This window comes from Colius striatus, chromosome 1 (genome assembly GCF_028858725.1).
Source record: "Colius striatus isolate bColStr4 chromosome 1, bColStr4.1.hap1, whole genome shotgun sequence".
In the NCBI taxonomy this organism is placed as follows: Eukaryota; Metazoa; Chordata; class Aves; order Coliiformes; family Coliidae; genus Colius; species Colius striatus.
This window is the reverse complement of record NC_084759.1, coordinates 8770846-8796688: the sequence shown is the minus strand read 5'-3', so window position 1 is coordinate 8796688 and position 25843 is coordinate 8770846. Positions and strand designations below refer to the sequence as shown.

The window sequence follows — 25843 nt, the reverse complement described above, 5'->3', positions numbered from 1 at the left end:
ATAATGAATCTCAAATTAAAAAGGATTTTCTCTGAGAAAAAAAAAAGGGGATTGAACTCCCTCACCACAGGAGAAACTCATTTTCACTGCCTGATTGTCTAATTTGATCCCATGAATAAGAGGACACAAGAATTTCCTGGAGCAGTTCCTGCTTCTGATATATAATCTGTGCTTGAAGGATACTCAGTTTTATATATATACACATACATAAAACCAACAGACACCATACAAAACTACTCAGAGGTACCCACCACACTGCTCTATCATTCCTCTCCTCAGCAAGCTGGGGAGGGGAGAAAAATAAGATGGGAGTCTCATGAGTTGAGAGAAAAGCAGTTTAATAAGAAAAAAAAAGCAAAGTCACACATGTGAGAAGTGAAGCAAAACAAAATAAGCTGTTACTCTCTACTTCCCTTTAGCAGCGATGTCGGGTCACCTTCCGAGAAGCCAGGCTTCGGTACGCAGAACGTTTGGTTTCTTTTGGAAGGCCAAAATGAATCATGTCCCCCCTTCCTGCTCCTCTCCCTGAGTTCATATTGCTGAGATGATGTTATATGGTGTGGAATATCTCCTTGGTCAGTCTGGGTCAACTGTCCTGGCCATGACCCCTCCCAGGATCATGCCCACCCACAGCTACTGGTGAAGGTGGGGGAAGGAATGCTGGAGGGACAGCCCTGATGCTATGTGAGTAGTAGCCATAACACTGATGTGCTATCAATACCAATAGAAGGCACAACACTGCAAGAGCTACTGTGGAAAATCATCACCACCCCATATCCACTACAACCCCAATTTCTGTATTGCAGATGTGCAGCTTCCCTTTTCAGTCATTGATCTTTCTTATCCCTGTCTCAGTGACCTATGAAAAAGTGTCAGTTTTCCATGGAATTCTACAAAACTATGATCAAGCCTTAACCTTCCCCAGAATTAGTTCAAAATTCCCCTCAATGAAATACTTTCTGACATTTTGTAATCATCTATAATCAGAGAACCCCTGTGTTTTTACCTTTGGTATGACTGGCACTGACAGATTATTTCCCACCAACTTTTTAAGTGTAACCAAATGCGTACATAGATACAAGTCCAGGGCAGCAGTACATTCTCCTCTGTCTGTTCATTGTAGAACACTGCTTCCATATTTAACTGTAGAATTTCTGATGTGAGAAAAACAGAGAATGTGTAAATAAAATGCATTTTTTTTTAAGTTGCACAAACACAAATCTTTCTCTGAGATAAGGGATCTTAGAACATCCAATACAAGAACCAGTTGTTAGAGACATCATAAAAATTTGTCTAACACTCTGGAAAATAAAAGGACAAAGCTCGTAAAAAATTACATTAAGTACTTTTCATATTTTAAGTTCAAGAGACCCAAAATCCAGTGAACAACCATTGGACAGTTATTTACCATTCTAAATCCCAGTTTTTAAAAAGAGAGGTTTCTACACAACATATACAGGAATAAATGAGGATTAAAAGCCTATTATATACATAAGAAGATGTTTACCTGACTCTTATTTGAACAATTTACTACCTACACTTTCAAAATGCAGTTGAAAATCTCTTATGTCTATCACACATGGAAATTGCCTTTTGGAAGCTATGTGGACTTCCATGAGATGACTATTGCATACTGTGAATCCATAATGTTTTGTGCAGGCAGAATATATGCCATTTGAAAAGATTTATTTAATTACAAACCAGTATCTGCTTATACTATGCAGTTCTGTGAAACAAAACTCATTTAACACCAAGTGCAAAGTAGACACACACAGCTCAGTAACCTTCACAGAACCAATTATGTGTGCGTTAAAATTAACATTTTGTTTAATGTGACACGCTACGGAATTTTGAACAACGAAACAAATACATTATTGATGGAATTGTTTCTGTAAGATCTAAAGGCATCTCTTCACATCAGTGAGACAAGTAATCAGAGGTGGAATAGCACAAGTTTTTCTGTGAGTGTTTGAACGAAGCTTCATTACCAAGGTCATAGGAATGTTCCTGTTTAATCCAGTAAACATCAATTTAGCAAAACAAGGCTTTTTGAAAATTTACACAAATACTCTCAGAAGAGAAACAGACACAGCCTCTAAAGAAGCTAAACTTTTTTTGCGTTGCACAAGGACAAACGTCTCCTCCAAAAACAGCACAAATCTCAGTTTATGGATACAAACCAAACTTTTATTCTTATTAGGTTCTTTCACTTACAGCAAATAAGGTGAATTTCATGCTGTAAGAACAATTCTTGACCCTATGACAATATAAATACACATACTTAATTATGAAACATTTGTCCATCTTCTATAGCCTAAATACTTTCTACATAAAAAGGGAAGCACAAAACTTCATTTATTCTTACTTCTCCCCTTTCTTTCCAAACTGTTATCACATATATTTATACATTTAAAGACTCCTAGCAAAAAGGAAAAGAACGGGGTTCTTTTTCTGATTTAAACTAAGCAGCTTATCCTTCCACCCTTAGAATCATAGAATAATCATAGAATCTATGACAGGTCTCAGTGAGATCTTCAGAGCAGAAGCAATCACTTGGCATTTGACCTTTTTGCATCCTGAAACTTCCTTCAAAGAAGCACTTTGACATATCGCTTAATGTGCTCATTCTATGCATGTGTACTCCAGTATGTCATTTGTTGCAGGAACATCTAAGCATTTCCATTTTTAAAACGATGCAGTAAATGTTATATTAATAGAAATCAATTCGTATTTGCCTGTAGACAGCCATAATTATTATATATTATTATATATAGCTGTAATTATTATATACAACCTGGTTGGCATGCTATAGAGGACATATAAGTTCCTCAACAGACAGGAGCTTTTGGGGTAACTTTCAGGGAAAAAACATTTAAAAAAAAAAAAAAAATCTTTGAAGATAAAACATTTTAAAAACATCTTTTTTCATAGTCTTATTTTTCTGTCTTTGTTTCTGTGCAGGAGACAATTCTTTACCGTATCAACAAAGGGCTGTGGAGTTTTTTTTCACATTAGCTAAAAACCATCACAGATATTCAGTTAGGCCTCATTTAGTGTCCTAATCATAGTCTTTTCATGTGGCCAAATGTTTTTTTGAAATGACTTAGACAACCTACACTCTCAAAAACAAAGTTACAATCTCGCCAGAGACCGGGCATTCAGAGTCCGAGCATCCCGCCTCCAGCCCGGCCCCAGCACCGGTGGCAAGCCGAGGTGCTCGCCGGCTCCCGCCAGCCCGGGCCCGTCAAGGTGCGCAGCCGGCCACCGGCACGGCCCGGGCAGCCTCCTCGGGCATCCTCCTCCGCACTGCCCGGCAGGACGGCGCGGTGAGACCGGGCCGGCGGGACAGGGCCTCGCGGCTGGGGAGCGCGGCTGATGGCCAGCAGCATCTCAGCTGCTTTGCTGCGGCTGAGGCGCTTTCCGGGGCTGGACCACGCCGAACCGACACCGGCGAGGCCGCGGAGCCGTCCGAGCACAGCAATACCCGCTCCCCCCAGCGCCACGGCTCCATCGCCCGCACTGCTCTGACGGGTCCGGCCAGGACGCCGCGCATGCGCGCCGCGACCTACGTGGCCACGCGCTTCCCTGTGCGCATGCGCGCGGCGGCGTGCTGTCACCGAGCGCCTTCCTCCTCCTCTTCTTCCTCTCTCTCTGGCAACAGCTCCGCGCCTGGCGGGCGCCTGCGCAGCCGCGGCCGCCCGTGCTCCCCTTCCCCCGAAGCTTCGTGAAGTTTCCGGAAGGCTCCGGCCGGCTCTTTCCGCCGAGGAAGCTCCCCCGCCCCCCGGCGCTGCCCGGCTTCCGGCTGCCTCCTCCCGCCCCGCCGGACGCCGCTGTACCCAGCGGTGGGGCAGCAAGCGCCGCTGGCCGCTCCGCCGCCATGTCGTTGCAGTGCTACAACCGTGGCTGCTGCCAGCGCTTTGACCCCGAAACCAATACGGAAGGTGAGAGCGGTGAGGAAAGGCAGCGCCAGGGGAAGAGGGGCGCGGGGCGCCTCCCTCATTGCCCCCGCTCAGCTTTCGGTCAGGGGGACGTCCCCCGCGGGGTTGCGGGGGCCTTGCGGGGGGGTCTGCGGCTGCCCGCCGTGTCCTCCCCGGCTGCCGGAGCCGCGGCGCGGAGCTGTCACGGGCCTGTGGGGACGGTGAGCCCGGAGCCTGCGTGTGTCTGTTGCTGCGGTAGCCGGTGCAGGCTCGCATCACTCCGCGGAATCGCCTGTTCTCGTGCGGTACTTTCTGTCGCCGGAGGGACGGTCGGGTGTGTTAAGGCGGTGTTGCAGGTTGCTCCCTTTGCGGCTTCCCGGCAGCGAAACCTGCCCGGGCTGGAAGGTGGCCCTTAAATGTGGAAATGCGGGGCTGGTGGTGAGCCTGGCTCTAAGGTTCTTCAGAATTATAAAAGTGCTCAAAGCGGCGTAAAGGAAAAGAGGCAATAAGAAGCAAATCTCTACATCTCTGTCTTATGTTCTAAAGGTAGAAGCTGGAGGCCTTGGGCGCCAGACGGTTTTCCACCGTTTGGGTGTTGCATACATAACAGCTATCAACTACTTTTGTGTGTAGACTTGTAGCAGGTAATTAAATATATCATGTGATATGTCTATACTTTGGCAAGTGCTGTGAGCCCTTGCAATGCTTCCCCTTTGTATACTGGGAATCCAGTACCTGGCAAAACATCTTAAAAATACTTTTAGATTTCGTTATTCCATGGAAGCTGCGAAAGAGTGATCTGATTTTTCAGTGGATTTGCCCTTAACTGGTTTGTAAAGTAACTATGTGCTGAATTTCTAGGATAGCTTCTTTGCATTTGCTTATTAGTGACCCACAAGGTTGTAAGTAGGCCAATGTGTTCTAGCATGTACATGTTCAGTGATTAAGAACTGTGGCATAAAACATGTTTATTTTCCAAGCTAAGTATTTCCAAAGAGAGGGGCAGCATTTTCAGTAAGATTGCTTATATTAGTATTATTAATAACATGAACTGTGGAGAGCTTCCATACAGTGATCTCTTCCACCACCATCTGCTGTGTCTCTTTGCCCTAAGACACAGCAGAAAGGAGAGTTTCATGCTAAAAATTCTCATTGAGGATTCATGACCTGTACTTGTTATTAAAATAACAGTTCTTTACCACATGTTCCTGTATCTATGATCAAGTTGTAGTAGACTCAGTCTGATTGACGTGGTCCTATCCTAACTGTATGCTGCTTGGACTGGGAAAAAAACTTCTTGAGAAGTTTGTTTTGGTAAGTGACTGGAAGACTTACTAGAATTACTGTGTCCTAGACTGATCAGTTCTAAAGGTAAGTGTAGTTACTCACAGACCACTTCAGAAAACCAAACTTGATGTTTTCTTTAGAATTAGAGTGGTTGTAACTTTTGGCATGCCTAAAGTTCACTCAGTGGGCTGGTTACTACTTAGCATTCATCCAGATCCACATTTAACAGTGTGTATGGCTGACAAGTTCAAACGTTTGTGTTTCAAAACAGTGTTTGGATTTACCCATAAAATACTGTGGGCATTAAAGCTAGAACATGTGTTAAACACCAAAATACTTATCTCCTTAAGAAGTTTTGCATTGACGTGATGTAATAGTTATGCTTAGTATAAGCACATCATTAAGAAGTTTTCTTAAAATATATAGAAAAGAAATAAGGCCTTCACGCCGCAAAGCAGTTTTGAATCTCTCAGGTTATTTGTCTACATTCAGCCTGCAGTATAGATATTCCTGTAGTGATGTCTGGTGTAAGAGGCCATTAATCTTATCCTCGGAGTCTGGTGGCTGCAATAATACATGTATGTATTTCCTGTAGAAACTCGCATTGTTTCCAAAATATAAGCAAGTGGCAGCTGGCTGAGGTGAAGCTCTGTATGCCTCTTAAAGACAGGCAGAAAAAAACAGCCTGAGGGAAAGTATTAAAGGTATGTCTACACAGTTGTGACTGTGTGCAGAGTTATGAATTCATCGTGACTTGCCTGGCAAGGTACAAGTATGACATGCATTTTAGATATGTTAACTATTATTTAAGCCATACTGTTAAAGACTTGTACAGCATCTGACACAGAAACTTAACTTCAAAAGTGTAAACAGGTTTTTAATTATTTTTTTTTTAATCTGTGAATGGCCACATGAACATTTCTGATTTATGTGAAGGACAGGTCAAATTTTGATAACTACAACTACTGTATGAGGTAATACATGCACTCTTTGGTATAGGTTTGAAAGCTTAATGACAACTGAAAAGGTAGTGTGCAAAACCAGACTTAAATTGTATGTTACATGTGTTTGTCTCGATTTCTTTGCTGTACTGCAACATGGAGTTTTTGATGTAGATTGTAGTCTGGATCTTTCTTAATTCAGTTTAATTTGATCCATTGTCAGAACAGAAGCACCATACCCTTTTGTGTTTGTCTAAACATTTTCTTCTTAGATCAATTTTAGTGATCTTGCACCCCCAGGATAATAAACATGTCACACAGCTGATGAAAACTTTGTGTATTTCTGAGGTGATGTTAGTGAGCCATGTGGTTGCAAGAAGTGATAGGTTGGATTTTTGGAGTATGTCTGCCCAGAGTCAGTTTTCTTTAACCTTGTCTGTTCCCCACAGTTTAAACTCTGTTCCTATAAGATGCACCCCTGATCTTCTGTCTTCCCCCACAGCTTTCTGTTTCTCAAACTGAGTCTTTCGTTTTTTGTCTGTGAACTATTTATAAGTTCTTGCTCTACTACATTCAGCCTGTTTTCTATGGGTTTTTTCCAACACTGCGAAATTCACTGAAATTAGCTGCCTAGCTTCAGCCACCACTTGACGGCATCAGCTTGCTCAAGGTGCTAAATAATGTCCATCAGGTTTAATGGCCTTCCATTGGTTTGGGACTGTAAAACATAGCTTGTGAAATATTGGGAATGTTTCCACAGGATAGCAGGTTGGTTTGCAAGTTGTATATAGACAAATGTCTCATTTCATGCTCAGGAATTCAGCAAGATTTCGTTGTAAATGCCTCTGAGCTTGAGTGACCCATCCCATTTTCTACTTTGACATTTAACAAAAAAGACTAGTGAAGTGCTTCAATGAATAAGCAAGGATGTAGTAGTAAGGTGACAGCAGTGTTATGTGTTGTGAGAGTGGGATCGGTTTGAATATGAAGTTAATGTTTCAAAAAGAACCCCAACCAAACAAAACCAAACAAACCAAAAAACCCACAGCTGAAAATTTGATACTTGCATCTCCAAAATTATCTGAAGGTGAGAGAAGATGGCTTGCTTGGAAAAAAAGTGGGTAATCATTTGCTCCGTGATGTACCTCCTGGCACAGGGGGCTTCAGGGAGAATGGAAAAAGCATTGGCCTTGGCAGATAGATGTTTGTCTAAGTCTGACTTGTAAGCTGAAAGATAGCCACCCCTGAGTTATTTGATCATAAGATGATTTTGGGCTCTTAAAAATTTTGCACCAATTAACAGCACCTCTGTCATTTAAACCCATGTGTTTGTGGGGGATTAGAATTACTCATTTAGGCCTTCTGATTGATAAATAATCTTTGCTACAAACAGAACTTAGTTTTACTACCATGATGTTTGCATACTTTCATACTTTTGGAAAAGAATAACCTGTGTTTTTATTTGATTTAGCAGTGAAGTCCTGCACTCTTTATACAAAACAACCACGTTGTCTTAATTTTCCCGTGAGATTGACCATGTTAGCTCTTCATCCTGAAGCTGAAAGAATTGATAGAAGTTTGTGGGTATATTTTTAAGTCCTGCTGAAGGACTAATGTCCCAAAATACATACCATTTGAGTTAAGTTAGAAACTAATGTTGCCAAACTGTATTTGACACTGAATATAAAATTAAAGAAAAATGATACTAAGCAGGATTTCTTAAAAATCTGCATATTTAGAAAACATGAAACCAAAAGACTTTAGGGTTTTTTTTCCCTCACATAATATGTGTAGGCTGATTAGTAGTATTATTTATCACTTTTCTGTTTGGCTTCCTATTATGTGCATTGTGATAATTTTTCATTCTTCTCATTTACGGAGGCTTATTTTTAAAATTTTTTCTGTTTGTATCACTTAAAAATTTTAGTTGTTTCTAACAACAAGAAAAATTTTCCTTCAAAAGCTAATGTTTTCCATCTCTTTTTGTCAGGACATGAAAATATTATCATTGGCACTATCTGTCAAGAAGTTACATAATCAGAGCAATTGTATTACACTTGAAAAAAATATATATGTTAAGTAAAAAAGGAACAGTTGCTAAGTAAAAAAACTCTGAATATAAACAGTTCTGTGAATGGAAGTTGTATTTCAGTGTAGTGTTTGTGCATAACCTATTAATAATTAATAGTATTGACTTCTCTAAATTGTTTCAGTGGAAGAGTAGCCTTTGGGATCAAGTCCTTAGGTGACCTAGGATAGTGCAAACATTGAAGAAAGAACAAGCAAATGGTGATTGCTTATGAACCTCTAACTTGTGTTAAGAGATTTTTTTAGCAGAGTGCTTCTAGATAGAAAGCCTTGATCAAGTGCAAATTGGTAGATTTGATGTGTAAACCAGTACTTCTTGTCTGTCAGGTGTCTTTAGGGCCACCATTATATTTCTGCTAAGGACTGATTATTGATGAAGGCAGAGGATGATTCATTGAAAGTTTACGTGCTCCATATGGAAGCACAAGTTTGTCTTGGATGCCTGCTTTCTGGTTGTATAATACAAAAGAATAAAGATCTTTATTTAGGTTTAATATGCCCTCATATAACTTGTTCTGTGGGATCTGTGTTTTCCTGTATAATTATGTGCACTTGCAGGAATGGGGTGGCTCATAGCATACATGAGTTGCAAGTGTGAAATTTTTGCTAGGTTTATGATCAGATGAGTAAAGTTTCTTGGTATACCTGAGTATTAATACTAGTCATTTTCTTCTAGATTCATGCACATACCATCCAGGTGTGCCAGTCTTTCATGATGCTCTCAAAGTAAGTATGGAACTACCCTTTTAAGTCTTACCTTTTTTGCTATATATGTAAAACAATGGGCTTGTTTTCCTTTTTAATTCCAAATCTTTCAGTGTTGTAGAAACTGATGCTCTGTCTATCATGTTTGAGCAACCTTATGAAAAGCACACTTACTCAAACCTGAAGAAGAGACTGTACTTGTGTGGTCTGTCTTGTCATGCAAGCCTGTATGACACATTTCCTATTGATTGACTTTAGGTGTCTCAACAGTTTCATTGGGTCATCTGAGTAGGTCTTTGGAGGCATTGAGAGGTGTCATACTCCCTCAGTTAATTAACTTGCTTGGAATTCAGACCAACTGCTTGTGGTCTCGTGTGCCTAGAACATTAACAGGTATGAGATGTTTGCCTGCTTTAAAAAATAATTGTGTTCTGTAAATCAGCCAAATGAGTGTTGGCTAAGTTGGGACTGGTCACTCCTGCCTCTGATGAGGATCCTTGAGGATTCCCTGAATGCATCTTCCATACTGAATTAAATGTACCTTTGACTGGGCTTCAGTGCTAACTGTGTAACCCAAATTCCTTATATTTAACTGCTTTCCTACTTAAAGATGTACTGGGTGCATTCAAAGTGCCTACAGGGAATTATTTGAGACATAACTGCCAAAACAGTACTGGAAATCATTCTAGCAATTCAGTTATATGTGGTCAGAAATCTACTGTCTAGAAATGGAGCCTGAAACAGTTTATTAATACAGATGTAGCCAAGACCTTTCTTAGGACATCAAACTACTATTTAAGCAAGCTTTGCGGCAGGCATTTCTTCATAGTATTTAGAATCTGCTTTTACTGGCAGTGCATCTTATCTCTGTCCCGTAATGTGGTATCTTTTGGGCTCATGAAAGCTTCTGTGTGTGTGTTTGTGTGAACAAACACAGTACAGTTAGACTACAGCAATTTGTTTTGTACAAAATTATAGCTGTACTCAGTACATAAAACTACCTAAATATAAAGCCAGAAATGATAATTACCTCAAAAGATGGTGTTTACTCCTTCTGTATCTTACATATGCACTGTTTTTAAAACAAATACTACTGTACTTGTAGAAATACTCCCCTGCACCTTATCCTATCTCTTGCCTAATTAAAACTTTATCACAGTATCACAGAATCTTAAGGGTTGGAAGGGACCTCGAAAGATCGTCTAGTCCAAGCCCCTGCCAGAGCAGGACCTCCTAGAGTAGGAGGAACAGGAACTTATCCAAGTGGGTTTTGAATGTCCCTAGAGAAAGAGATTCAATAACCTATCTGGGCAGCCTGTTCCAGTGCTCCCTCACCCTCACAGTGAAGAAACTTTTCCTTGTATTTCTTTGGAACCTCCTATATTCCAGCTTGTACCCATTGCCCCTTGTCCTGTCATTGGACATCACTGAGAACATCCTGGCCCCATCCTTCTGACACCCATTCTTTACATATTTGTAAACATGAATGAGATCACCCCTCAGTCTCCTCTTCTCCAAGCTCAAGAGCCCCAGCTCCCTCAGCCTTTCATCACAAGGAAGATGCTTCACTCCCATCATAATCTTGGTGGCCCCATGCTGAACTCTCTACAGCAGCTCCCTGTCCTTGAACTGAGGGGCCCAGAACTGGACACTATTCCAGATGTGATGTCCTGAGGGCAGAGTAGAGGAGGAGGAGAACCTCTCTCGGCCTACTGCCCATAGCCCTTCTAATACACCCCAGGATGCCACTGGCCTTCTTGGCCATGAGGGCACATTGCTGGCTCATGCTCATCCTGCTGTCCACTGAGACCCCCATGTCCCTTTCCTCTACACTACTCTCTAAGTGTTCATTCCCCAGCCTGTACTGGTACATGGGGTTCTTCTTTCCCAGATGCAAGACTCTACACTTGCCCTTGTTGAATGTCATTAGAATTCTCCCCACCCAACTCTCCAGCCTGTCCAGGTCTCGTTGAATGGCAGCACAGCCTTCTGGTGTGTCAGACACTCCCCTCAGTTTAGTATCTTCAGCAAACTTGCTGACAGTGCCCTCTGTTCCCTCATCAGGGTCATTAATGAATAGATTGAACAGTACTGGTCTCAGCACCAACTCCTGAGGGACTCCACTAGACACAGGCCTCCAATTAGACCCTACCCTATTGATCACCACTCTCTTACTTCTTCCCTCCAACCAGTTAACAGTCCACCTCACTACCTGATCATCCAGCCCACACTTTCTCAGTTTTGCTTTGAGGATGCTGTGGGAGATGGTGTGAAATGCTTTACTGAAATTGAGATAAAGCACATCCACTGCACTACCACCATCTATCCACCTGGTTACATCTTCACCTGGTTACATCTTCACAAAAGGCTATCAGGTTGGTCAAACATGACTTCTTTTTGGTAAAGCCATGTTGAGTGCTCCTAATGATCTTCTTATTCTTTAAATGCCTGGAGACAGCACCCAGGATAAGTTGTTCCATCACCTTTCCAGGGATGGGGGTGAGGCTGACCGCTCTGTAGTTACCTGGCTCCTCCTTCTTACCCTATTTGAAGACTGAAGTGACATATCCTTCAGTTCTCAGGTACCTCTCCTGTTCTCCACGACTTACTGAAAATAGTGGAGAGTGGTTTAGCAGTGACTTCTGACAGCTCACTCAGCACCTGCAGGTGCATCCCATCAGGGCCCATGGATTTACGTACATCCAGACTACTCAACTGATCCTTAACCCAGTACTCATCAACCAAACAAAACTCCTTTAACCTGACTTCCTCTGGAATCTGGAGCTCCTGAGGACAGTCTCTAGCAGTATAGACAGAGGCAAAGAAGGCATTCAGTAACTCTGCCTTCTCTGTATCTTCTCTCACCAGGACACCTACCTTATTCAACAGTGGGCCTACATTGCCTCTAGTTTTAGTTTTATCTGCTACGTATTTCAAGAAACCCTTCTTGTTGTCCTTGACCTCCCTTGCAAGGTATAACTCCAACCAGGCTTTAGCTTTCCTAGTTGCTTCCCTTCATCCTCTGACAACAGTCTTATATTCATCCCAAGTGGGTATCCCTCCCTTCCATGATCTATCATATCTATTAAAATTTTGTATGAGTAGTTTTCTTACTACTATGAGTTCTAGCTAATCTAAGTGGGCAGGGTGAGCCTGTTGTCTCCTCAGCTGTGGAAATAGTATTTTGAGGATATTTTAGAACTACCTACGTCAAACCCTTTGTCATTACTTAAGCTCTGAAATCAGCAGTGCATTCCTTAGTCAAACTGTTGCCTTTAACAAAGTTCTCCAGGTTCTAAGATACTGTATTCACAGTGGCAAGATAATTTTCTGTAAGGCTGGATTTCGAGTTTATGTAATTAAAAAGTGCTCTTGGTTCACATAGCTGGTTAGATTGCTATGCAATGCACATATCCAGCTTTGTGCTGGGAGACAAAGAGTTTTAAAGACTTAACTAATGTTCAAAGAAAGAAAATGTCCTCAGCATTTTAGGAAGGGGGCCTGTACTATCTGCCACAGGTGAGCCTAGTCTCGAGTATAGTATTTGTTTGCTCTGCTTTCATGTTACTTTATGAGTTAATTTAATATTTCTGTTTTGTGGCATACAGAGTTGGCACCAAACTTATCAGGGAAATATTGCCTCCTAGTTACCAAACTTTACCGATTGAGTGAACTCAAAAGGGCAGCTGTAACAGGTTTCTCTGTCTTTTAAAAATGCAGATGATTATATTGTCCAAAGAAGGGAAGAAGATAATCTCTAATGATATACCACATATTGTAAAGGAATATAATTAGTCTATTCTTTTTTATAAGCTGTTGCCAAGTAAGATAGTCATGCATGTGGTGTTTTTATTCCCAAATGTTTATAGGGTTGGTCGTGTTGTAAGAGAAGAACAACAGACTTTTCTGACTTCTTAAGCATTGCGGTATGTACTTATTATTTACGATTTTTATACCTGTCAAATGACGGTTATAAGTAAATTACACGTGTGCTTACATGTTTACAATTTCTTTACTTCTGTTAAAACTGTCTTAAATCTTGCATACACTATCTTTCTTGATATAATGTTGAGGTCAAGTCTCATTTTTGGGCTTTAATGGTTGTAATTCTATCAAAACCTGTTTAAATGTTTATTAACAATAAAGGAAGGTCAACACTTTTTTGTTTCTTTACTTGATGACAGAAAGTGTGCATTTTTCTTAGATGTATGTCCTAGTGAAGCTCTTTGCCCCTTCAGTTGCAGGATTTTGTTTGCAGCCAATGTTTAGAATGGGCTAAAGGAGAAGATGGAGCTGAAGAAAGAAATCAAGAAAACTTGTTGGAGTTTTCTATAACTTTTAAATTGTGCACAGAGCTACACTGCAGATGTATAATAAACATGTGCTTTGCACAACAGGGCTGTACAAAGGGTCTCCATAACAGTGAGAAACCTCCTGAGCCTGTTAAACCAGAAGTCAAAACTACCTCTGAACGAAAGGAGTTGGCTGAACTGAAGCCCAAATTTCAAGAACACATAATTCAAGCACCAAAACCATTGGAAACAATTAAAAGACCGAGGTACAGTACATGAAGCCAAATTTGTGGTCAGTTGGCCAAGTTAAACCTCGTTTCGTTATTTGATGTTACACTTTACATGCAGTGTAAAAAATTCCAAAATTGACTTTAGAAGAGCTTTTGTTTGATAACAGTGATGATGTTATCTTAAGCTTCAAAATGAGATAAATGTATTCTGGTTAGACAAGGTAGCTCTGGAGCTCTCAGCATTTAGCTTTACAAGAAGAAACAATTGCAGTCTGAAAGCTCATAGCTTAAAATGCCACTAGCAGTTTTGTAAACAGTTACAAAAATGATTGTAGAGTGTTAGTATTTAGCTTCCTTATCTCTCTAATTTGTTTTTGTTGTTGTACACTATTTAGGATTTCATGTTGAAAGCCAAGACTGCCTTCTAAATTTCTAGTCTGTGTTGCTCAGAAACAGTAAGAATTGACATTTACAAATCAGTTTGGTGGTTGGAAAGGAAGAGCCTTTATAGCAAGATTAGAAGTTACTATTTTGTTGTCTTTTGTAAACTGTTTTTCATGAAGCTGACATGAATACATGGATGGGTTTTTTTTAGCCCAGATGAGCCAATGACAAATTTGCAGCTGAAAGTGTCAGCTTCCTTGAAGCAAGCACTAGATAAACTGAAACTGTCATCAGAAAATGAAGAGAAAAAAGGTAAGGGTATAAGGAAGTGGATACTTGATACTAATTGTCACACAAATAAATGAAATACTGTTTTTTTGTTATTCTTTCTAAAGTGATTATTTCATGTAATCATATTCTTGTTCTTAATCTGGGAAATACCTTCCAGTGTAGGGAATGATAAAGTTTCCATGTGAACAATGTGGTATTGGGAGCATTATGTTCCAAATCAAATTCTTGGAACTACCCATTTTATAAGACTTCCTAGTTAGAATGGACATGATGGGAACATCCATTTCTGAATGTGTAACTGAAAGAGTTCCTAAGAAATGAACTGTACCACTGTCTTACTGCAAACACAGTGTCATATAAAGCCTTTCATAAACCAGTGAAATTCCTCTGAAAACTAGTTGGTTCCTCTTGGTTTTTTCTCTTTCTTACAGTTTATTTGGGATTTGGTTCTAGAACTGCACTGCTCCTTAAGAGCACTTTCTAATTTCAACCTACATTTGTGTCTATTTAAGCTCTTTTGTTCCTGTGCCAAAACTGTCATTTAGCTCTTCTTTCTGCTTGGTATCCAAATTCTTTCTGTGTGTGTGTTCACAGACAGCATTTGGAGCCTTTTACATTTTAGTTTTACGAAACCAAACGAGTGGTTATTTTCTTCCCCTATAATTGTGATAATCCTCTTCATTTTTTTTCCTCCTCACTTAAAATAGTCTAAAGGAAGACCTAGAATCGAATGCATAGGTAATACAGCTTTTGAAATGTTTGTATCAGTTCCATTTCTTTGTACCTTTCTGGATGACGTCAGTGACAGGCAGAAAATAGACTGATTGGGAGGATAGTTTTTCAAATCTAATCCTTAGCTCATTTTTATTCTTAATAAAAGCAAAATATTTAGTACATTATTTCATTCAGTTGCTGTTTTCTATAATATGTTTCTGTTTACAGAGGAGGACAGTGATGAAATCAAGATTGGGACTGCATGTAAAAATGCAGGCTGTTCAAAGGTAAGGGGTTCAGTTCCTCTCTTAGACTCAGCAGTCTGTGCTGGTTTTGGCTGGGTTGAGTTAATTTGCTTTGTAGTAGCTAGTATGGAGGTTAAAACCACCATGCTGCTGAACTATTAAGTGCATGGTTTCCTTTTCCTTTCTCGGGTGCTTTTTTCTGTGCTACAAATTGATTTGGACAGTCCATCAAGCTTAATGAATGCTCATTTGTTAACACACTTCAGTATGGACAACCATGGGCTGTTTTGTACTGTGCATTTAGTAAGTCTAAGATTACTGGGTTTTAAGTCTGTCCTGAACTTTTAATTAATAAGCTTGCCAAACCCATGATACTGAGGTATTTCAACTCAAGATAACACTCAAATTGTTCTTGAAGAATCCATAAAGAAAAGGTTTTAACACTTCTAGCACTAAAATTAGTCTTTATATTACATAGTCATTTAAACTGAAAGGTTTTTTACACTGTATTTTGTTGCACAGAATGGGACAGTCAGATGTCAATAGGTATTTTACTGGACATCTGACAGGTTTTGAAGTTTTTACTAAAACTCTGGTGTGAGAACTTACACAGTCACTTGTTTGTGTTAGGAAGAAGTAATCTGATACTCAGTAGCAGAGTTGTACAATGTTCGGTTTACTTTTGAGAGTCCGGTTATTTTGAGTGACAAATTTATTTTGCAATCACATCTTTGTCTTCTCTGACTATACAGAATATTTTTTAAAGACAGATATCTCTGCGCATCTAAACTGACCCTTAAGAACATAGATGGTGTCATCATTGAACTAATACAAAGTATAGCTTGTTTAATAAGTGCCAGGGAACCTTCTGTGAGCAAAGACTGAACGGTTACTTGGAAAACTAGGGCAAGCCATTACATGTAGATTATTTACTCCAAAGCTTTGTAGTACTTTGTTCAGCATTACTGTTGTACCTTGTATTTTGTCTTGGTTTTTTTCTATGTTTCACATCTGTGATAATAATACACTTCAAATGCTTTGTGTTACTAGACTTACGAAGGACCACACAGCACTGAAGAAGTATGTATATACCATTCTGGTGTACCTATATTCCATGAAGGGTTAGTATTCAGTTAAGTTCACTTTTTTAATTGGTCCATTTTGTATTCCTGCTTTCTTTGTAGATGTTGCCTTGTTTTCATGCTGTATTTCTTATTCAGTCAAAAATTACAGTGCTTGAAGAGGGTATACTAAATGAACAGTAATAATGCATAAGAAAGATCTTAAGTATTCACAGTAAATAGTGTCCTAAATATTGTTTGTTAATTACTTTGTGAACTTTCAAGGATGAAGTATTGGAGCTGTTGTAAAAGAAAAACATCTGACTTCAACACATTTTTAGCTCAAGAAGGCTGCACAACAGGAACACACATATGGACTAAGAAGGATGCAGTAAGTAGCATTCTGTAGCTTTGAATACTGAAGTGTAATTAGTAGCTTGAGTGGGTTATTACAGTAGGTGAGCTGTTACAGATCAGTACTTCTGAAATAGTAGGGGAAGATATTATGCACAGCATGACAACAGAAACATGGAGTTTAAAATAGTCTGAGGTAGAAGTATAGTGGTAATGAAGTACAACCTTTCTCTTTAGCAATGTCTGTTTTATCACTATTTTATAGTAAAAGTGGTTTTGGCAAATTCAGAAAAAGAATAGCTGTCTTTTCTGCTTTGACGGTTAAAGTCTATAGAATTCCATATATATTACTTAAAAGTAAGATCATTTTCTTTCTTCTCCCTAAGACCATGAAGAGACCAGCCATACATCTTCTGTATTAAATAACTGCTCCCAGTTGCATCCAGAGGAGTTGAGTTGTGTTGGCAGGGCAGATAAAGGTCAATGAGGTTCAGTGGGCAGGAATGGAAGGATCTCTTTCTGTCTACTGTGGACTCGGTTTACTTTTCTGGGCTATTTTTCTGTGTAATTGAGTGCTTTAGTTTGGCTACCAGTGTAACAAATACAGAGAGGCATCTGGTTAGTTTGTAGGTATTTCCTTGCAGTATTGGGAACTGCAGAATTACAAGTTGAAAAATATTTCCATGCAAGGCTTAAAGGGATTCTTAGAGAACATAGTGGAATGTAATAATAGAACTGGACATTTACTTCAGAAACACTAACTGGTCACACGTTGGATGCAGGTGAACACAGAATTCTTGTTATGAATCTGTTGTCTGTTGCTGAGGCAAAATGGGTTTGACACTGCAAACATCAGTAGCATGTGACAGAAGAATATATATTCTAGAAAGGGTAGTTCTGTTACCTTATTCTGCAACAATTATTCCAAGTCCTTCCGTAAAGAATTACTGCTTGCTTTGGAAATTGATGTTTGCATTTAAGGATTCTTTTTAATTACAAAAAGAAGGATTAAAAAAAAATCTGAAGTTGGGAACCTAAAGCAGAAGAGTATTCTTACAAAGAATGCACCCAGATTTTAAGAAACTATGTATATATTAAGCATGTTTATATTGAGATAATGAGCTTTTAGCTAATTGGAGACTGACTTTTCCCTCTTGTTGTGGATTTTTTTCACCATGTATTTTTCCTGCATCAGAGGTCAGAGGGTGTAATACTCAATAATTTTTTTCAGTAATATGAAAGTTTCTTGGAGTGATGGCTTCCTTTTCCTTTGTTCAGTTCCCTTCTACAGCCTGCTGGGTAACTGTAATCTTGGAAAGGAAGTTAATCCTACAAGTAACTGTCTTTTTTTCTCTTTGGTTCAGTGATTGAGTTTAAGGGTTTTTTTCTATCATGATGTCCTGGTTTCTTAATGTGGTCTCTGTCATAGCTAAAGTATTTATTAAAAAGAGATGTAAATGGAGTCTTTCAGTCTCCTGTGAACAATAAATATAGTCCTTTATTAGCTCTGCTTATTTGCTATTAAAATAGTCCTGAGCTTTTATCCTAATTAGTCTTGTAAAAATACACCTGCATGCTATTTCAAGTCTTTTTTTTTCTGTACTTTTTCCCTTATTTAGGGTAAGAAAGTAGTTCCATGCAGGCATGATTGGCACCAGACTGGAGGAGAAGTGACTATTTCTGTATATGCTAAAAACTCTGTTCCTGATCTCAGCTATGTAGAAGCAAATAGCACAATGGTGAGTGTCTACCTTTTATTTTAATTCTTCCAGCAGCTTGAAGTTAGAAAAATCTGGCTTCTACTTTATGTACAAGGCAGAGGTAGCATAAGAATCTTTTTTGAGTAACAACTTTTTCTTGGCATTTATGTTTGTTCAAGTATGTATAGCTTCTCCCCCCTCCACCCTTCTGTTTGGACATCTGTGCTTTAATGTGAGTTGGTTCTTTTTTAAACTGCAATATTGTATATCCAGAAAAATCTTTAACTCAAGCTTCTGCAACTAAAACCCAAGTGTGATGGATTGGCATCACCATACATGTATATCATTACAGATTCATAATTGAATTGTATTTGCCTTAATGTAATTTAGTATCATTCTTCACAGTATGCTGTATCACAGCTACTAATATTAAACAAGAGTTAAAATGCTTCTCTGATTTCTCAGTTACGTGTCTGGAGAAAATGGTACAGCTTCCAGGATGTATCTGCAGACACTATTGACTATAATACTGTATGGAAATCTGTTACAATAGATCTTCACTTCTATGTCTGAAGGACAATTTGATCATTTTGCTCATTGTAGGATCTGCATCTTACTGTGATATCACAGATATATGATTCTGATATATTTTGCTTTTTAATCAATTTTTCTTTTAGCCTGACAAAATTTTCTGTTGTTTTTCCTGTTAAGGTAAATATCCATATTGTATTTGAAGGAGAAAAGGAATTTCATCGTACTATGAAGTTGTGGGGAGTAAGTATAAGAGTAATTTTTCTCTTTTTAAAAAAAGAAACCAGCAAAACACAAACCCTCAGCTTCCACTGTCCAAAAACAGTTTTGTTTTCCTCGTTACTCTGCTTATTGACAGAATTTCAGTTGCATGTCATTCATTAATTACATGGATCACACCCAGGTAATCAGGTGTGCCATTATAGTTGATATTGCTTTGAGCTGAAGGTGAGCTCCAGAGGTCCTTGCTGATCCCATCACCATGGTGGTGGTGTTACAGAAAACCCTTGACACTATGTAGTCACATGCTTATGGATGTGTTAGACCAATGTGTGTGTTATCTATGTATAGACGTAGGCTCACAGCTTGGGGATGGGAGAGGGCTGAGTTATCTAGATAAGAGCAAACTCCATCTACCTAAACATGTACTGAAATGTATAGATAAGATACTCTTCCTGACTTAATCCCCAAATACCTAGCAGTCTGTTTCTTAAATTGAAGTGTGAAATGTGTTTTCTGTTCTAGGTAATCGATGTAAAGAGGAGTTATGTGAATATGACAGCTACAAAGATTGAGCTTACCATGAGAAAAGCAGAGCCCCTATTATGGGCAAGTCTTGAATTACCAGTTTCCAACACACAACAAAAAAAAGATAATTCAGATCAATAATGGTTCCAAGAGACAAGTTATTTCCCGTTATGAAGTGGTGACTTGCTACTGTAATCCAGTATTTAACTTTTATATAGATTCATTTTTGTAATGCTAGATCATATATTCCCTTCTAAAAGAAATTTGACACAAAGTAAATGGAGGTGTAAGCTTGAAGGGTAGTAGCTATTTCTGCTCTTGTTCCCTTGAGTGTATTTATTCTAGATGGAGTGTCTCCATGGGAATTTAGAGTAAAAAAGCCATTGCTCTTTGCTTACCATCTCACCTACCGTGCACTGGTCATCCCAATTCTCTGTCCACTGGGTATGTTAATTCTTCAAGTGTTGGGTTTAGACTGGACCTGCTAGGTGATACCTGTTCAGTTCTGCACTGTTCATTGTGAAGCACACAACAATACAATTAAAAAGCCTTCAGTTGCTGAAGCGGTTAGCACACAGTTTACATCTAGAATAAGAAGGTACATAAGCATAAATACAGAAGAACGCTTGTAGACTGGCATTTTTGTCTTCTGAAACCAAGGTTTTTCAGTACCTGTTGGCTGTGGAGGGATGGAATAAACAGTGTTTTGTTAAGGATTTCAGTACTTGCTGACTCTTTTGCTGTGTTTCACGTATAAAAGCAGGAGAACAGACTAAAATAAAAACAAGGTTGGCAAGGGGGAATTTTATTTTTATGTCCTCGTATACCTTTGGCATTTAAATTATTAAATAGAAAAATGAAGGGCCTGAATAACTTCTCAGCTGTGGAGAATATAGAAACAACTGTAATTGTAAAATTACCAAAGTACTGTATATATTTAATAATCTTTAGAATGTATATTCTGTCCTATTTTACAACATTCAAAATCAGGAATCTTTTTTCAAAGTAGGTGGATGTGTGTAGTAGAAGCCAGTACACGTGTAGGTGTCTCAGGAAAATTATTTCCATATAGATAAGCATAGCTCTTGTTTCTGAGGATGGTAATCTAAATTTATCTACAGGACAAAGGAGAAACAGCAACCTTCCAAAATGTCTGTCTCAAAACATAATTGTACCTTGGAAATTAAAGCATTTTTAAAATGTTATTTCTTTTTGAGCAGCATAAACAAAATCCAATCATTAGAAATTGACATCTTATTTTTGGTTTCAGTTCTCTGTCAGTAAAGATGGGTGGCTGAAAACAGGACAGATTTAAAGATGAGTCTTTATACAAGCAGCAACACATGCAGTAATGTTGCTTTCTTATTCTTTTTGAAATATACTCTTAATTTGGGGATTGCAGCTGAAAGAAAAACAGTGGTTTTGTATATAAGGCATGCAAAACATACACCTCTTGTGCCAAAACTTATACACATAAGCAAGCTATGCTGTGGACTGTTGCAACGTAGGGATGCTCATCTTCCCACCCCAGTAGGACTGGAATAAGGCGAGGGCAAGCACAGGGGGTAGCAAAGGCATTCTGAAGTTAGACAGGGATTTCTAAGAAGCTTACTGTTTTCCAATAGGTATAATTTGACTTGAGCTCAAAGCTCTGTCTCTTAACAGTGCTTGAAATGAAAATCCTACTTCATGCTTAAAGTAGTAGGAAATACATTACCAAAGAAACCATCCCCAAACACCAAGAAAGTAATTGTGGTGCTGTATAACTGAGATGCGCTTTGGTGCTGCTTTATCTTCATTTCAGGATCCTATTTCCTGATAGACTTGGACTCTTATCAGGACTCCAAGTTCCTTATTCACTTGGGCCCCTATTAAAATTTACAGCTCTTAAGTGCAGCCTAGAAGAGTTTATTAATCTCTAATAATGCCTGCCTTTGCTTCTTTTGTCTTTATTTTTTATGAATTTGAAAAAGGTCAGGTGCTGTGAAGTGACAGGCTAAAAGCTTAGAAAAGTGTCTGGCTGCAAATGATCTTATAAAAGAATAGATGTTCCCTGGTGTGCCCTGAACCTCCCAGTGGAGCTCTTATTAGTACAGTACTGAGAACAATCGCTTCACTGAATGAAAAGCTCTAGATAGCTGTAGCTACTAGCATGCCATCTGTGGTTTTGTGTGCAGAACTCTGAACTTGGACAGCAAAATGAGCAGTGTTTAAATGCCAGGAGAAAGTTCTTATTGAACAAGCAAGATCAAACGTGTGTCTATCCATATGGATATATAAATACCCTAAATAGCTTATGTCTTTTGGATTTTTTAACATATTTTCAGTTTATTTGCATCTTCATATGCAGTATGTTTACATCATGTAAAATCCATTTTAAAGAACTGCAAGGGAAATGGGATTTCTTGGGAAGACAGAATTTTTGGTTTTAAGCAAGTCATATTACCTTTTGGTATGCCTTTATATAAGTGGAAAGAAATGTGGGTGAATGGACCTTCTGCTCTTCATGCTGCAGTCTCTTGGGGCTTTGGAGCCCTGCAGCTGTTTCTGGCACTCCTGTATCAGAAATAGTGTGACTGGCAGGACCAGGACAGTGATTGTCCCTGTGTGCTCAGCACTGATGAGGCTGCATCTCGAATACTGTGTCGAGTTCTGGGCCCCTCACTACAAGAAGGACATAACGGTGCTGGAGTGTGTGCAGAAATGGGCAACAAAGCTGGTGAAGGGTCTGGAGCACAAGTCTGATGAGGAGTGGCTGAGAGAGCTGGGAATGTTTATCCTACAGAAGAGGAGGCTGAGAGGAGACATGATCCCTCTCTCCAACCACCTGACAGGAGGCTGTAGTGAGATGGGTCAGTCTCTTCTCCAAAGTTATGAATTACAGGACAAGAGGGAAATCCACTCATTGCACCAGGGGAGGTTTAGATTGGAGATGAGGAACAAAAGAGTTATCAAGCATTGGAATAGGCTGCTCAGGGAAGTGGAAGAGTTATTTAAAAGACATGTAGCTGTGGCACTGAGGGACATGATTTAGTGGTGGATGAGGCAGTACTGAGTCAGTGGTTGAACTCTACAGTCTTTAAGGTCTTTTCCAACCAAAAACAATTCTGTGATTGGAATTACATTCTGCTGGCAGCTGAGTCAGCTTTGCTGTGAGTAAAAGAAAGCTACTGTAAACATAATCCTCAGTTTTGCTTTTACTTTTCATTTATTCCTCCTACTCTTTTCCCGTTGTTCATACTTTCAGCACAAAATTAAAGATACTTCAGGGGTTCAGTTATGACATTCCCCATCAGTGATGGTAACACAGCTTTTTTATCTGTTTAAAAAGGTAAGCAAACAAAAACAATACCCAGCTTTGATCAGGTGATGAGAGGGTAGTGGTTTTACAAATAATAGTCTAGTTTTCTGTGGCCTGTGATGTGTTTCAAAATAAAAGGATAAACTTTCAGAGGGTACAGACTGCCATAAGTTTAACTGTGTTCGTCCTTAGCAGCTTTTTATAACCATCTATCTGCATCCATCAACGAGCTGCAGAGGCTGGTGAACACTCACAGAATCTGAGTGTTACGAGCAGTTGCTCAGAACAGGCTTCAGCACACCACAGCTCAATCCTGGTATTCCATGAAGTGACACCTTGACATGGAAGCTGATGTTTCAGTGGGATATTGGTTTGGGCATAACTTGTGTCAGTAAATGTGGAGAAAAGGTGGCTTCAGCTCCATGCACCAAACCATCACTGCAGGATTTGCAAACGAAGCAAGGTGGTTTTGATCCCATAGTCTTTCACCTCTCCAGTCTTAGTGAAACTAAATTGCAAACAAGCACCTACTGGAATACTTGCTATTAAATTTACCCCTTTCTTCCATGTTTTCAGAAGTTGTGCTGTATTGAACAAGTTGGTTGACTTGATCCAGTCCAGCTCTATGTTTTCTAATTAATAATTCTTTAAAAGCTGTGGCGTCTCAGTTTGGGTTTACATGTTATTCCCATAGAAAGTGTTATGTGTCTCAGGAATGACTGGTTAGGTGCATATAGAACTTCTTCACTGTCCCTTTTTAATGTAAAAAAATTACTTGGGTATACAAGTTAGTGACAGAAAAGCCCATTTTCCTGTTTAATGTTTCTTGTAGGAGCTGGTATTTATTTTCAGGGTTAATGTGCTGTTAGACAGTTCAGCTACTTTGACTCTTAGGTTTTACATGGCACTGATGTAACCTGACAGTAAAACATTCCATCAGGTGATCTAGAATGTGTACATTACCAAGTCACCATTTCAGTAGTTTAGGGATTAGTTTTACTAGGAATTTTGCCTTGATAAAACTCTACTTATACGTAACGATGCGTTTTTTGCTTGCATTCTTTAAACACGGCATGAGTACTGGTTAAACACTCTACCTGCTAATCATTGGGCTTTCCCAATTGCTACTAAAATTTTATCTCTGTTCAGGAACGAGATCCTTTTTAAAGCAATGAGTTATGTGTCTGGAACACTGCTTGAAGGTGGTCATAATTCTGCCATTGTAAGAGACTTGCATTACGGTTGAAGAGATGCCTTTTTGCATGGTGGCTTGATTCTGCACATGCATAGAGCTTACAGAAATGAATCTCATATCTTCATGCTCTAGGGTTTTTTTTCTACATGCATTCAATAAAATTCTTATTACATGCTGGTTGCATTTGGGGGTTTTTGACTTCTTTTGTTATGGGAGAAGACTTTGGATTTGCAGCATGCTTGTTGAAATTCAATGTCAGTGGGGATTGTCCACGGGTCAGGCTGGGTATAAGGGAAACTGGGTGGCAAAGGGCTTTTTCCTCACTCTTTGGTTTCTCTCTCTGCCTGATGCATTCAAACCCAACAGCCCAGCTAAGATTGGTGGGCTCTGTGGCAGTATCAGTAACTCTGGCTACTCAGATGGCTTCTCATTTATAGAAATTGTTCTGACCAAGAATTTTTAGCTGTCAAAAGCTTACTGGAAATGGAATAATTCCAAATACAGTGTCCAAGCTGTTTCTAAGAATGCTGAAGATGTTGTTCCTCTGCTCCTTTTTTTCCTGTTTTCCTGGTTTCCTGGAAAAAGGAAGAAGATACATGTGAAAACCTCTGGCATTCCTACAAAGGACAGTAAAAGGCTTCACTTCTTGGGGCCTGAAATTGTCTGTGGAAATAAAGGTTTTGTTTTCTCAGAGTTTGGGTAGGTATTTTACCGTCACAGACATGATGAACTAATCCACAGTTACTGTGCCAAATGGTTGTTAGTAGAGCAAATTCAGTTTCTCTGAGTTTGTCTGCAAAATGAAGCATACTGGGGAGATGGGATGTTGGTGGTCAGAATGAGGTAAGGAGAAGGCCTTAAGGCTTCTGTGGCTTTTCTTAAGACTTCTCTAAGCAAGTTGGCTGATGACACCAAACTGGGAGGACTGGCTGATTCCCCAGAAGGCTGGGCTGCCATTCAGCGGGATCTTGACAGGCTTGAGAGTTGGGCAGAGAGGAACCTCATGAGGTTCAACAAGGACAAGTGCACAGTCCTGCATCTGGGAAGGAACAACCCCATGCACCAGTACAGGCTGGGGATTGACCTGCTGCAGAGCAGCTCTGCAGAGAGACCTGGGCATCCTGTTTGACAATAAACCAAACATGAGCCAGCAATGTGCCCTGGTGGCCAAGAAGGCCAATGGCATCCTGGGATGCATCAAGAAGAGTGTGACAAGCAGGAAGGCTGCAGAGTCTCCTTCTCTAGAGGTTTCTAAACTCACCTGAGTCCATTCCTGAGTGATCTGATCAAGGGGAACTGGCTTTGGCAGGGTGTTGGGCTGGATGATCTTTAGAGGTCCCTTCCAACCCCTGCCACTCTGTGATCCTGTAGGCAGCACATATTTCAACCCATGTTCATCAAGTCAACATTACTTCTGAACATTCTCCTTTCCTGACACAATGTTGGCATGAAGAGGACTGAAAGGTTGCTGTTCACGTTTTGACTACATGCTTGTCATCAGTCCTGTGAGCCTAAAAGGAAAGGGGCTGTGGGAACATGGACCTGTAAGCTGGAGGTACATGAAGTGCATCAATGGCTTTTGCTTTAGCTTACATGATCAACCCTTATCATGACTGATTCTGTCTGTCCAGAAAGTGTCTGGGTTTTTTTGCTCAGTAATCAGTGAAATAAACTTAATTGCCTGCAATTTAAATGGAAATATTGTTGAGGAGAAATAACAGCAAAAGAAGAAATGCTGAACAGTGGCACTGCTCACGTAGCAACACCATCAATGTTTGTGAAGTAAGGGGGGAAAATTAGGAACAATGAAGTCAACAAAAACTTCAGTGTGGTTGAGTAATGATACCAAAATGTTGAGTG

At 39.7% G+C, this 25843-nt stretch overlaps 1 protein-coding gene across 1 annotated transcript; it reads left to right on the top strand.

The window, feature by feature from the left end:
* Nucleotides 1-3640: 3640 nt before the first annotated feature.
* CHORDC1 (cysteine and histidine rich domain containing 1) lies at nucleotides 3641-24166 on the top strand. The gene is made up of 11 exons (XM_061991163.1): nucleotides 3641-3941; nucleotides 8910-8959; nucleotides 12808-12864; nucleotides 13336-13496; nucleotides 14056-14156; nucleotides 15078-15136; nucleotides 16145-16215; nucleotides 16441-16546; nucleotides 18129-18248; nucleotides 18921-18983; nucleotides 19485-24166. The coding sequence occupies exons 1-11, from the start codon at nucleotides 3878-3880 to the stop codon at nucleotides 19626-19628; spliced, it is 996 nt and encodes a 331-aa protein (XP_061847147.1). The 5' UTR covers nucleotides 3641-3877; the 3' UTR covers nucleotides 19629-24166.
* Nucleotides 24167-25843: the final 1677 nt, after the last annotated feature.

Coding starts and splice junctions, on each gene's coding strand:
- CHORDC1 (XM_061991163.1), top strand. CDS start 3,878: ATGTCGTTGCAGTGCTACAACCGTGGCTGCTGCCAGCGCTTTGACCCC. Junction 12,865..13,335: donor CTGACTTCTTAAGCATTGCG/GTATGTACTTAT, acceptor TTTGCACAACAG/GGCTGTACAAAGGGTCTCCA. Junction 16,547..18,128: donor TATGGACTAAGAAGGATGCA/GTAAGTAGCATT, acceptor TCCCTTATTTAG/GGTAAGAAAGTAGTTCCATG.